We start from the raw sequence: 12349 nt of genomic DNA, 5'->3' as shown, positions 1-12349 counted from the left end.
TTGGTGTCCATACGTTTGTTTCTCTACATCTGTTTCTCTACTAAATAGAGTTTTAAATTATGATATTTTTGTATTTATTTATCCAACCAAAATTTCTCTGGCACATAGTAGAAAGATGAGAAGAAGTTCTAGAAAGAGTCTGCCAAAACGTTAACGGTTGTTATCTCTGTGGGTAGAAGGCGGGTCCCAGGGATGCTTATTTTCTTTCTGGACTTAGCGGCTCAGATCATTTTTTTTTTAAACAAGATACACACATTCTTTGTCCTATAAAAAAGCAGTCATTTCTGGTGAGGAGATTGGGTTTGTGACCAGATGCCAAGTGTCTGAAGGGTCAGGAGACCAGCAGGTGGGGAGGAGCTGGGTTTGGGTGGGGGACAGGCAGAAGGGGACGTGGGCTTTGTGGAGCCTCCTGTGTGTCAAGATTCTCGCAAAGCATCTGAAAACGTCTCACCCGGTCCTCACAACAGCCCGATGACGTGGGTACCATTTACGGGAGGAACTGAGGCCCGGGGGCTGATGGGACTGGTTTCAGGCCGCACAGCTGGGAGATGCTGGAGCTGGGACTCAGACCAGGCACTGTGAGCTTCAAGCTCCCACACCAACCAGCTCTGGCCCTTACCTGTTGCATCTCTGTATCTCTTTGTGTCTCTCAATGTCTCTCACTATCTCTGACCCTCAGTGTTTTCTCGCATTCCCTCAGCTCCTCCCCGTCTCTGACGCTCTGCATGTTTCTCTGTCTCTACCTCGTTCTCCTCTGTGTCTCCTTGCTGTCTCTGACCCTCTCTCTGTGGCCCCCTCTCTCCTGTTTGTGCCCCTGTGGACCCTGCCTGCGTCTGTCCCCGTCTCTCAATCTGTTTTCGACGTGTGCCCCTTACAAGTGTCAGCCCGCGAGGGCAGTTTCTGTCGGTCTGGTTCCCAGCAGTGTTGCAACCCTTAGAACAACGCCTGGCAGACAGGAGGCGCTCAATCAATATTTCTTGAATGGATAAAGGCATGAATGAATGAATGAATGAACTCTCTGAGATGGGACTAGCTCCTTGACCAGATGAGCAAACTGAGACTCCAGATGGGCACAGACATGCCCACAGCCACCAGCACGGAAGGTTCCGGTGTGGGATTGTCTCTGACCCCCTGGACTCTGTCCCCAGCCACTGGCAGGATGCCCAGGAGGTGCCCATCACCCTCCTCTACACCCCTCAGAGAAGGGTGGCTCCCTCCTGGCCTCTCCCCACTGTCGGAGGCGTGGGTAGCAGCTGGGAGAACCGGCTGGATGCCGCGCCTCCCCTTGGGCGTGGAGGTAGGCACCTGGCGGGCTCGCTGCGTGGCAGACGCCACCGTCGCGCACACCTGCTCCCCGTGCTATCTGCTCCCAGCGCGTCCTCCTCTCCCCACCCTCGCCCTCCTGCCATGGATGAGCCTGCCGAGCCCGGGAACCAGTCTGCGTGGGACCCCTATGAGAAAAAACATCTCGGAGATCAGGTGAGGCCCAGACCTGGGCACGTGCCGGCAGCGCCCCTGGAGGAGGTGGCCTGGGGGAAGAGCCGGGGGCCCCTGCAAAGGTGGCCCCCGGCCTCCTGGAGCCTCAGAACTGCCTGGGCTGGGCTGGCTCGTCCACCCTGGAGCGCAGATCCTTCCTGCGAAGGGATTCGAGGACCCGGGCTGTGCTGAGTCACCAGTTGGGATGCTTGGGGTGTCTTGTCTGTCTCAGGGTCTTAGTCTCTCTGTCAAACGGGTCCAGAAGCAGTTTGTCTGCCTGATGTAGGACTGGATGAGAGCAGGGGCTTGGTGCATGGTAGTTGCCCGGGAAACAGGAGGGCCTTTTGTACCCACTTTCCTCCCAGACACGACCAAAAGCCTTCAAATGGGGGTGCTTGCCCTCAACGGGCTTCTGTTCTGTTTGGTGGGGGAAGGATGGGAGAGCAGAGGTGGACTGGATTTGGGATACAGCTGAGTCTCAGAGTCAGAGTCTGTGGCCCTGGAGGACTTGGGGACCCAAAGGATGGGTCCCCAAGACAGAGCTTTCCCCACCTCAGAAGTGTGACTCCTTTGTTCCTAGGAATGAGTCAGACGCTTTTATAGTACCCACTTTCCAGATGGGGAAACTGAGGCTGAGAGGGAAAGTGATGGGACCATGATTACACAGCCAGAGCAAATCTGAACCCTGTCCACCTGACCCCAAAGCCCGTGTTTTCCCCTCTCTTCAACAGCCTCAGTGATACCCCTCCCCACGGCTCCATTTCTCAGAGGAGAAAGTGGAGGCTCAGAGAGGGCAGGCAGCCTGCCCAAGATCACACAGTGAGCTGTTTAGATGATCCCAACCCTCCATATCTTGCATTCTGCCAGGCAAGTTCTCTCCTGGCCTCCTGAGCTCCTCCAGCCACCCCTGACTGTACTGTTCAGGCTCACCCCTCCCCTCCCTCACCCTCATGCCCCAGACTCCAGAGATGAGCAGTTGAATTCTGAGTGCTGTGTGACATAGACAAGCCTCCTGGGTCTCTGGGCCTTTCAGGATGAGAGTGGCTACCAGGCTGGTCCCAGCTCTGTTTGAAGAAACTCCCAGCGTTCTCTCTTCAGCATTCTTTTCTCTGGGCCTGTGGGTTCTGCCATTTCTCCCTCCTGAAATAAATTGGTTCTCTTCCTGGGTTCCCACATCTAGGAAGCCTTTTCTTCCCACCAGGCCCTGGGAGCCTCCCTCTTCTTTGCTCCCACACAGCCAGTTGGCCATATAAATCCCCAGCCCTTGCTTCAGGTGCGTGACCTTGATTCAGTCTTTGTCCTCTCCCAGCACTCAGTTTCCTCATCTGAAAATGGGAGTAAATAACCCTCACCTATAAGACACTTCTGGACCGAAATTCTGCAGCCCCCTGGGAGGTGGCTTAAAATCTTCTTTTCCATGAGCTTCTGGAATCCCCTGGACCCAGAAGGATGCCTCTCATGTGGGCCCTTAACATCCCTTTTGGACTCCCTGCTGCAGGCCCCTCAGACACATAATGTCCCCAGCGTGTGTGGGAACTCAGTGACTCCCCAGAATTATTCCTCCTCCCAGGTTGCCATCTCAGGGATGGCCCCATCGGTCACCAGGTCAGACCCCCACCCCCCGCCGCCAATTGTCTTTGTCCCTTCCTTCCTCTCCCTCCCACGGCCTGTCACCTCCCCAACCCACTCTCCTGACCCCTGACTCTCTCCATTCTCATGGTCTCAGCTCAGACTTCATCTTTGCCCTTGGCGCCTCGCCCTGGCCTCCACGGCCTCCAGTCTTTCCCAGAGCTGCCCCTCCCCCTCCTCCCAGTCCAGAGGCCCCTCCAGGCCCTGGCACCCTGGCTTCTCCAGGTCAATCCCCTCCCTCACCTGCATTCCATCTACCCCAGCACTTCAAATTCCTGGTTATACCTCATTATTCCCTGCCCCAGTGCCTTTGCATACATGGTTTCCTCTGCAGGGATTCTCAGAGAAGTCTTTTCTAAATCTTTAAATCTATCCCTGGCCACCCCCCTGCTCAAGGCCCTTCCATGGCTCCCAGCACCCACAGCGATGGTTTCCAAAACCTTTTTAAGACACAGATTCCTTTGTCCAGGAGAAATCTTACATCCAAACAGAAATACATAACAGAGATCAAAACAGAGCTGCTCTGGTTTAAAATGGGTGGGAGGGTGGGGCTAGGGCCCTGCTGCTGGCCCTGCTCCCTCTGTGGGAGCGCCTCTCTGCCCCCCAAGCCCCCTCCCCACCTTCCTTGCTCCATGGGCCCCACCTGGCTGCTTCCGCATCCCCTCCAGCCCAGATCTCACACCTTGAAGCCTTTGCACCTGGAATGATCTCTCTCCTTCACCTGGCGAACTCCTTCTCACACAATTTAAGATTCTTGGCCACCACAGGTAGGTCCCTGATCACACTTCTGGCTTCAAACCTGTGCCGTCGTACCAAAAGGCGGAACCGTTCACAGACAGGGACAGAGTCGGGACCACCTCTGCAGTCCTCGGCTCGGGGACCCTGTGAAGGCTCTGAGAATGATGTCAAGGAATGAATGGAGGAGAGATTAGGCAAGCTTTGAGCTGGAACTTGCAGGATGAGTCAGGGCTGGAAGACAAGTGAGGAGGGGCAGGGCATGCAGGGGAGGAGACAGTAGAGGAAAGGACAGCGGGTGCTGGAAGTGACATGAATGAGTCCTAATGTCAAGGGCAAGAAGCGATTCCCAGGACACTAACTGCAGCCAATTCCATTTTTAAGCTCCCCGACCTCCCCCAAAACAGAAAAGCTAAGCAAGATATCTTTTTAAAATACAAGCATAGAGGCCGCCCTGGCGGTCCAGTGGTTAAAGACTTCGCCTTCCAATGCAGGGGGTGCAGGTGAGCTAAGATCCCACATGCTCAGGACCAAAAAACCAAAAAAAAAGCAATATTGTAACAAGTTCAATAAAGACTTGTAAAATGGTCCACATCAAAAAAAAAATCTTTAAAAAAAAAAAACTGTCTTTTAAAAAAAACAAGTGACTGACAGGGATTTAATTCGGATGGTGGGGAGGGGGAGAGGCCAATGGGACAAGGAGGAGCCCAGAGGCGCCCGAGAGACATATTGCTTGGAATGTTCTAGTTCATTAGTTCATAATTTGTTACAATTATGGTTTAGAATGTTAAATGTGTTCCATGGAGACTTGTCTGTATCCAAAGGACTCAAAAGGATCTTAAGGGCGAAACCAAAATTTTACGAGGAAAAAGTTAGAAGCAGGAGGTAAGCAGGACCCAGGCAGTTATACTAAGTTTCAGGAGGCAGAGGTGGCACAGAGACAAGCCCAGAAGATGTTAATCCCTAGAGAATCTTTTTCATGCTCACCTTGCTTAGTGTCTTCCACCTATTACCTCATTTAATCCTCACAACAACTGTTCGAGATTAAGCCACGAGAAAGATTAACTATTATCATTCTATTTATGCAGAAAGCCACTGAGGCCCAGAGAGGTTGAGTGACTTGTCCAAAGTCACACAGCTGTCAAGTGAGCTGTAGTCAGGATGTGAACCAGGACAGCCTGACTCTATCACACCCTGGAAGGGGTGGGCAGATGTGGAAGGAATTTGGAGATAAGCAAGATGAGGGAGCAGGAGGTAACCCTGCCCAGACAGGAGGCTTAGTAGGTATATTGTGCTCTGCCGCATTTCCTGGAATACCCCGGGCACCGGGCTGCACCTTGACCAGCCCTTTCTGGAGAGGGTGAAGGTCAAGGCCAGGAGAAGCCTAGCCAGCATTTGGACCTGTGGTTGCTGCTCCTCCCCTACCTCTGATCTTGGAGAACCCCAAACAAGTTCTTTTCAGATCTCACCGTTTTTATAGCTGAAGTCACCAACCCTGGTTTTACAGCCCTGGCTCCTCCTTCCTTGGGGAGGCCAAGCTACTTGGATGATTTTATGGCTATAGTCCTGCCAGTCTCAGAGCTGCTTTTCCCAAGGGGAAGGGGGCCGCTAATAAAAAGGCAATAAACAAATAATTAGACCTTGGACCTCTTGTCTGGGTGGAATTTGGTCAGGCAGAGCGGAGGTGGGGGTTCTGGACCTCCACTAATAAATCAGCGCCCCTGGTGAGGATTAGAAAAGATGCTCACAGCCCCACCTTCCCGTCTCCCCACCACGCCCTGCAAGGGACCAGGCTTGGGGATGTGAAGAGAAGGATGTTGTTTTCGGTTCCCTGCTCTCTAGAGGCCAGGGAGGGGGGCGGTAGGATGTGTGCCCGCATCCCACTTAGGCCTGCGGCCCTGCAGAGGATCAGGAGTGGGATATCCAGGACACACTTGGAAAGAACCAGAGCAGCCCAGTTTGCCGAAAGCAGGCTCTGGGGGATGCAGAGCGGGACCCAGTGGACCATCAGTGGCATCGAATGCTGAGGCAAGAAGGGAGACCTTGGTCTTGCTGGGAGGCCTGAATCAGAGACCCCAAGAGTGGCGTGGCCAGCTACTCACAGGGGGACCTGGACCAGGGACCCCGAGGGTCTCTGCCACTACAGACAAGAATGCCCGCATCACGAGTCAAGCAAACCCGCAGGAAGTCAACCCTGTGTTCAAATCCCACCCATGTCACCCGCCAGCTGGGACCCGCCGGGCAGACAGGGTCCAGCAGATAGCTGTACATCAGTGAAAATGGGTGCGGTGGGTGATGCCCCAGGACATGTCAGACTTGCTGTTCTCTGCTGAGTCAGGGATCACACAAGTTTTCCTTCCTCCTTCTCTAATTCCCGTGACCACTCCTGAGCCAAGAACCCAGGTGCCAGGAAGGGTGGGGACGGGGTGAAAGATGGTAATAATTACGACTTTCCTGAGCGTTGGCCATGCACCAGGCTTGTGCTCAGAGCTTTGTGTGGCTGAACCCTCCTCCGTTTTCACAACAGTCCTGTGAGGGTGATGATGTGTTAGGATTCCCATTTTACAGATGGGAAAGCTGAGGCCCAGAGAGGGCTCGTACATCTGGGATTTGCTCCGGAGACCCCTCTCTTTACCTTCATTGCTAGAGAAAGGGATCAGACAGTGGCCTGGAACTACAGGGAGGGGCTGCCCCTCTGTGGCCGTCACCTTCACGGGGTGGGGGTGGGAGCTGGTCACCCCAAATGGGATCAATGAGTCTGTGGTCTGTCCACCCTCAGACCAACACTACCCCCATAGATACATAACCCGAGCCCCCTAGGAAACATTTTCATAGTCCCATTAAACAAAAAGTAAAAGAACTGTTGAAATTAATTTTAATTAGATGTTTTATTTTAATCCATTATATCTGAAATATTCTTTCAACCTATAATCGATAGAAAAAATTTATTAATAAGATATTTTAGTCTTTTTCATACTAAGCCTCTGAACACCACTGTGCACTTTCTCAAATCAGGTGCTACCTTACATCAGAAAGATCTGATTTGCATTCAGTTCTCATCACCGTCACAGCTGACAAAAGTCGATTCTCAGGCTGAGCTTTCCCAAACCTGCATAAAAGGTATTCCAATAATTGAATTGAGTGTCAGTGTTTCAGTTGAAATCAATAATAATTCAATAAAATTAAGGGTTGTGCCCCGCTCCAGGTTGCATGGGCCACATCTCAAGGGCTCAGTAGCTGTACGAGACCAGCGGCCGCCATGGTACAGAATGGTACGTTTCCATCATCAGAGGAAGTTCTATTGGATGGCATGGCTCCAGACTGCAAAGGCCCCAAGGGTGGGGAGAGGTACATAGTACGGGCTTAATAAATATATGTTGGAAGGGAGAGGAGAGAGAGGGTAAGGGAAGAGAGAAGAAAGTCGAGAAGAGCCTTCAGGCTAAAGGCACAGCACGTGCAGAGTTCCAACGGTGTGGTGGAGCATGGCGTATGCAGGGAACAAGTTGAACTTGACAGTGGGAACGGAACAACACTGGCTGTGCTAGCGTGGGAATCGAGGGGAGGTGGGGCAGTGCAGGCCACCGAGCCACAAAGAATCTGCTGGGCTTTGAGGGACAGAGCCAGGGATGCAGTACAAAGAACCCTGAGAATTTGAAGAGAGTGATTCATTTCTTTAGCTAGATTGTCCTCTATCATCATCATCATCATCATCATCAAAGTAATAAACCAAAAAATCATTTAAAAGTGTGTATAGATTTTAAATGTGCAAGAATAGCCAGGGAAGAAAAAAAAAAAAGAATGGGGAGGGAGAATTTACCCTATCAGAACTTAAAATCTATAAAGTTACTATAATCAAAACAGTATGACATCCCACCCTATGACCCTGCAATTCCAATGCTACTTATTTGCCCAAGAGAAATGATCATGTAGTTTCCACACGAAGACAAGTATGGTCACAGTGGGTTTATGCATATTAGCAGAACCCGGAAACAGCCATGAACAGGAGAATGGGTCAACACGCCGTAATCTATTCATACAGTCGAATTCTACTCAGACATAAAAGGGAACAAACTATAATGCACACACAAACACAGGTGCATGTCAAAAGTATTATGCTAAGCAAACGAAGCCAGATGCCAAAGAGTACTTTCTATAAGTTGACAGCTCTAGAAGGCCCAAGACCAGCCAAGTCAATTTATGATGGAAAAACTCAGAACAGTGGTAGCCTGAGGGTGGAGGTGGGAGCTAATTGGGAAGAAGCACCAGGAAATATTCTGGGGTGATCGACTCTTTTATATTATGATAGGGGTTCGGATTGCATGGAGGTATTATGCATTTGTCAAAATTCACTTAAAATTAGGAGGCTTTGAGAGACAAAGTTCTAGTTGGCTATCCACCTATCTCTATATCATGGTCATTTCTATGTGGGGGGAATTGCAGGTGATATTTATTTTCTTCTCTATTATTTTTTGTATCCTCCAAATGTTCTATATGTAATTTTCATAAGCAGAAAAATAATGATTCTAAAACTTTAGGTGATAATAATTTCCATCTGTTATTAAATAATTGAAAACACGAAAAAAAAATTAGGACGTTTCCTCAACAGGAAAATAATGTTCAAGATGGAAATGGGATATCTCGCAGCCATTAAAAAATTTTTTTATTGAATGAAAGATTCTTTAAATTCTATAGTGCTTTAAAATTTTCAAAAGTTTCACAACATGATTTCATATAATCCCATAATAACCCTTTTTAAAAAATCCCCTACCCTTATGTTCCTCCTCCCCCCTTCCCTCCCCCCAACGGTAACCACTACTTTGTTCTCTATATCTGTGAGTCTGCTTCTTTTTTGTTTTATTCACTAGTTTGTTGTGTTTTGGGGATTACACATATAAGAGATATCATGCAGTATTTGTCTTTCTCTGTCTGACTTATTTCACTTAACATAATGCCCTCCAAGTCCATCCATGTTGCTGCAAATGGAAAAATTTCCTCCTTTTTATGACGAATATTCTATTATATATATATATATATCTCACATCTTCTTTTCTTTTTTTTAAGTTGTGGCATGCGGGATCTTTTAGTTGCAGCATGCGGACTTCTTAGTTGTGGCATGCGGGATCTAGTTCCCAGAGCAGGGATCGAACCCAGCCCCCTGCATTGGGAGTGCAGAGTCTTACCCGCTGGATCACCACGGAAGTCCTTATCACATCTTCTTTAGCCATTCATGTGTTAATGGACACTTAGGTTTCTTCCATACCATGGCAATTGTAAATAATGCTCTGGCAGCTATTTTTTTTTTTTTTTTTTAATTTTTATTTATTTATTATTTTTGGCTGTGTTGGGTCTTCGCCTCGTGCGAGGGCTCTCTCTAGTTGCGGCAAGCGGGGGCCACTCCTCATCGCGGCGCGGGGGCCGCTCTTCATCGCGGTGCGCGGGCCTCTCACCATCGTGACTCCCCCCCCGCCGCGTTGCGGGGCACAGGCTCCAGACGCGCAGGCTCAGTAGCCGTGGCTCACGGGCCCAGCCGCTCCGCGGCATGTGGGATCCTCCCAGACCAGGGCTCGAACCCGTGTCCCCCGCACTAGCAGGCAGACTCTCAACCACTGCGCCACCAGGGAAGCCCCCCTGGCAGCTATTTTTAAAACAAGGATTGTAAACCAACTATACTCCAATAAAAATTAATTAAAAAAATAAATAAAATAAGATCAAAACAAGGAGATAGCTGCAGATTTGAAAAGACTGCCATAGTAGAGTAACTAAAAAATAAGCAAGATGCAGAGTAAGGTCTGATATCAATATTGCTTAGAAGGAGGACGGGGACTTCCCTGGTGGTCCAGTGGGTAAGACTCCCCGCTCCCAATGCAGGGGGCCCGGGTTCCATCCCTGGTCGGGGAACTAGATCCCACAGGCATGTCGCAACTAACCTGGAGCAGCCTAAATAAATAAATAAATAAATAATACTTTTTTAAAAAAAAAGCAGGACGAGGAGGAGCAGAGAAGGAAGCTGAGTGCCCACTCTGTGCTCGCATGTACTTCTATAAGTGCGGTTAAGTTACACACCAAGCTGGTAGTATGGGGATCCCCAGAGGCTGGCATGGCAGTGCTGGGGGAGACCATTAACTTGTTAACAAGCCCAGATGATTATAAATACATATAACTTATTAATAAACCCAGGTGATCAATAGATACAGAGATACAATCCAATAATTTGTTATTTCCCTTTTTTTTTAAAAATTTTTTTTTGGTCCTGCTGTGCAGCTTGTGGGATCTCAGTTCCCCAACCAGGGATTGAACCCCGGGCCATGGCAGTGAAAGCACTGAGTCCTAACCACTGGATCTCCAGGGAATTCCTTTTATTTTCCTAATTAGATTTTCTAAAAAGAAGGAAAGGTACACATGTGCCGTATTAAGGCAGTCTAGCAGGTGTAAAAAACATCTGCCCACTTCTGGATCTTAACACGGTAGAAGTTCATTTCAAATTCACATCCCAGCCCCACGTGGGCTCTCCTGGTGATGTGATGCCAGGCCCGGCTCTACCATCTTCCACCCGTGACTCCCAAGTCCCCGGAGAAACCTCTCTGGTCCCACCAGCCACGGGGGCAGAGGGCGAGAACATGGCAGTCACTGCCATTGTGTTCACAGTTCAGAATTCAAGATGTGCAGAAGGACATAAAATGGAAAATTCTGGTTCTCGCAACCACCCCAGATCCATCCCCAGAGTAATCACTTCTAACGCTTGCCTGCCAGAAAATTTTTCTCTATGTGTGTATCTTGTTTTTACTTACTTATTTTTTAAACATAAGTAAGATACTACTTTATATCTGGCTCTGCCCCTGTCTTTTCACTCTCTGTAATATCTGAGACATCTTCCCAAATAAATGCCACCTCCTTACCCCTCCAATCTTTTGGAATTTTCATAATGAAAATTCCAGGACACAGAAAAACGTTGGAGGAATTATTCAGCACGCACCCCCTCTATACCCACTACTCCTAAAATTTTATTATACTTGTTTATCATATATCTGTACATCTTTCTATCCATCCAGCAATCTTTATTGGTGATGCATTTCAAAGGAGTGATTTGCAACCATCAGAACATTTCACCTTAAACATTCCAGGCTGCATATTATGAAATAGACTTCAACACTTGTTTATGGGCTTTTTTTTTTTAATAGATGATGTTTATATACAGGGCACTGCACAAACTTATTAAGTGTGCCATTTTGAGAAATACATGTGTAACCCCAATCCCTATCAAAACATAAACGCATCCTTTGAATGGCTGGATTCCAAGGTTTGCAGGCGGTGATTTATTCATCCAGTCCTGATTTATTTAACCAGTTCTCTGTTGTTCGGGTCCCTCTTACAATGTTGCAATTAGCATGGTGGTACATATATCACCGGGCACTTCCTCAAGGGCACCCATCCCATAAATTTCTGGAGGTCACGTTCATTTGTGCATCCAACAGATATAATGGAGTGCTGCCTGCCTGTCTGATGCTGGCTCTTGGAGGTGGACATGGGAGAAGCAGAATTCCTGTTCCCTTGTAGCTCCACTACTAGTGGGGAAGATTGATTTCAAGAAGTCAATAGACAAAGAAAATAGTTACTAAGTATTAAAAGGGCTATGAAAGAAAAGAACAGAATGCTGAGAGGGGTAAAAATGCGCATGGACCCGGTGTCCTCTGCTTGAGTGGAGGTGGCCTGTATAACTTAAAATGTTGGCCAAGTGATCTTCCAAAGAGGTTATTCTAATCAGTCTCCTCGGCCGCAGCAGATGAGAGCAGGAGAGTGAAAGAGCCCGGTTCTCTGCGCTCTGGCCAAGGCGTGAGTCATTCCACTGAGACGGAGGTGGCCAGAGGAGATGGGGACGCTTGAGGAGATGGGGACGCTTGCCCAGATGGGCTCCAGGCGGAGGAATTTCGGGAGGTGAGGGAAGGCACTCCTGCAGGCGAGAGCAGCTCAGGCAAAGGAGGGCGGCTGCCACTGCACAAGGTGCCCTGGGAATAAGGCGCACTGAACCCAGCTCAGGCTCGAGGAGCCTTGGCAATGCTCTCCGGAGAAAGGCAGGCGAGTTGACCACAGGCACCCGCTGTGAGTCAGCAGGACAGCGGGGCTGCGGAAAAACTCCTCGTGCGGCTGGATCGCATGCACACACACACACACACACACACACACGCACACACACACACAAACACACGGCTCTTCCCTCACCTCCTTCAGGTCTGCTCGAATGTCACCTCCTCGGAGGGCCCTCCCCTGATTCCATCGATCTCAAATTGCAAACCCTCCCAACCCCAGATGCTCCCTTCCCCCACCAGCTTCATTTTTTCCATCACTATCCGATACACTACATTTTAAACATTCCGTGTTAATTTATTGTTTCATTCAACATAAACTGCAATAGGGTTTTTTGTTTTGTTTTGTTGTTTTTTTGTTTGTTGTGTTTTTTGTCAGTTGCACTCACTTTCCTATCCCCCAGGGCCTGGCACATAGTAGGGGCTCA

At 49.2% G+C, this 12349-nt stretch overlaps 1 protein-coding gene across 1 annotated transcript in view; it reads left to right on the top strand.

The window, feature by feature from the left end:
* Window positions 1–1295: 1295 nt before the first annotated feature.
* Window positions 1296–12349, top strand: part of SULT2B1 (sulfotransferase family 2B member 1) — a 33633-nt gene continuing 22579 nt past the window's right edge. Inside the window, 1 exon segment of the mRNA XM_036832203.1 lies at window positions 1296–1479. Coding sequence (XP_036688098.1) covers window positions 1412–1479 — 68 coding nt within the window. The 5' untranslated portion in view covers window positions 1296–1411.

This window comes from Balaenoptera musculus, chromosome 19 (genome assembly GCF_009873245.2).
Source record: "Balaenoptera musculus isolate JJ_BM4_2016_0621 chromosome 19, mBalMus1.pri.v3, whole genome shotgun sequence".
NCBI classification, from domain to species: Eukaryota; Metazoa; Chordata; class Mammalia; order Artiodactyla; family Balaenopteridae; genus Balaenoptera; species Balaenoptera musculus.
Note: the sequence above shows the minus strand (reverse complement) of the source record. Positions and strands in the feature narration are given on the sequence as shown.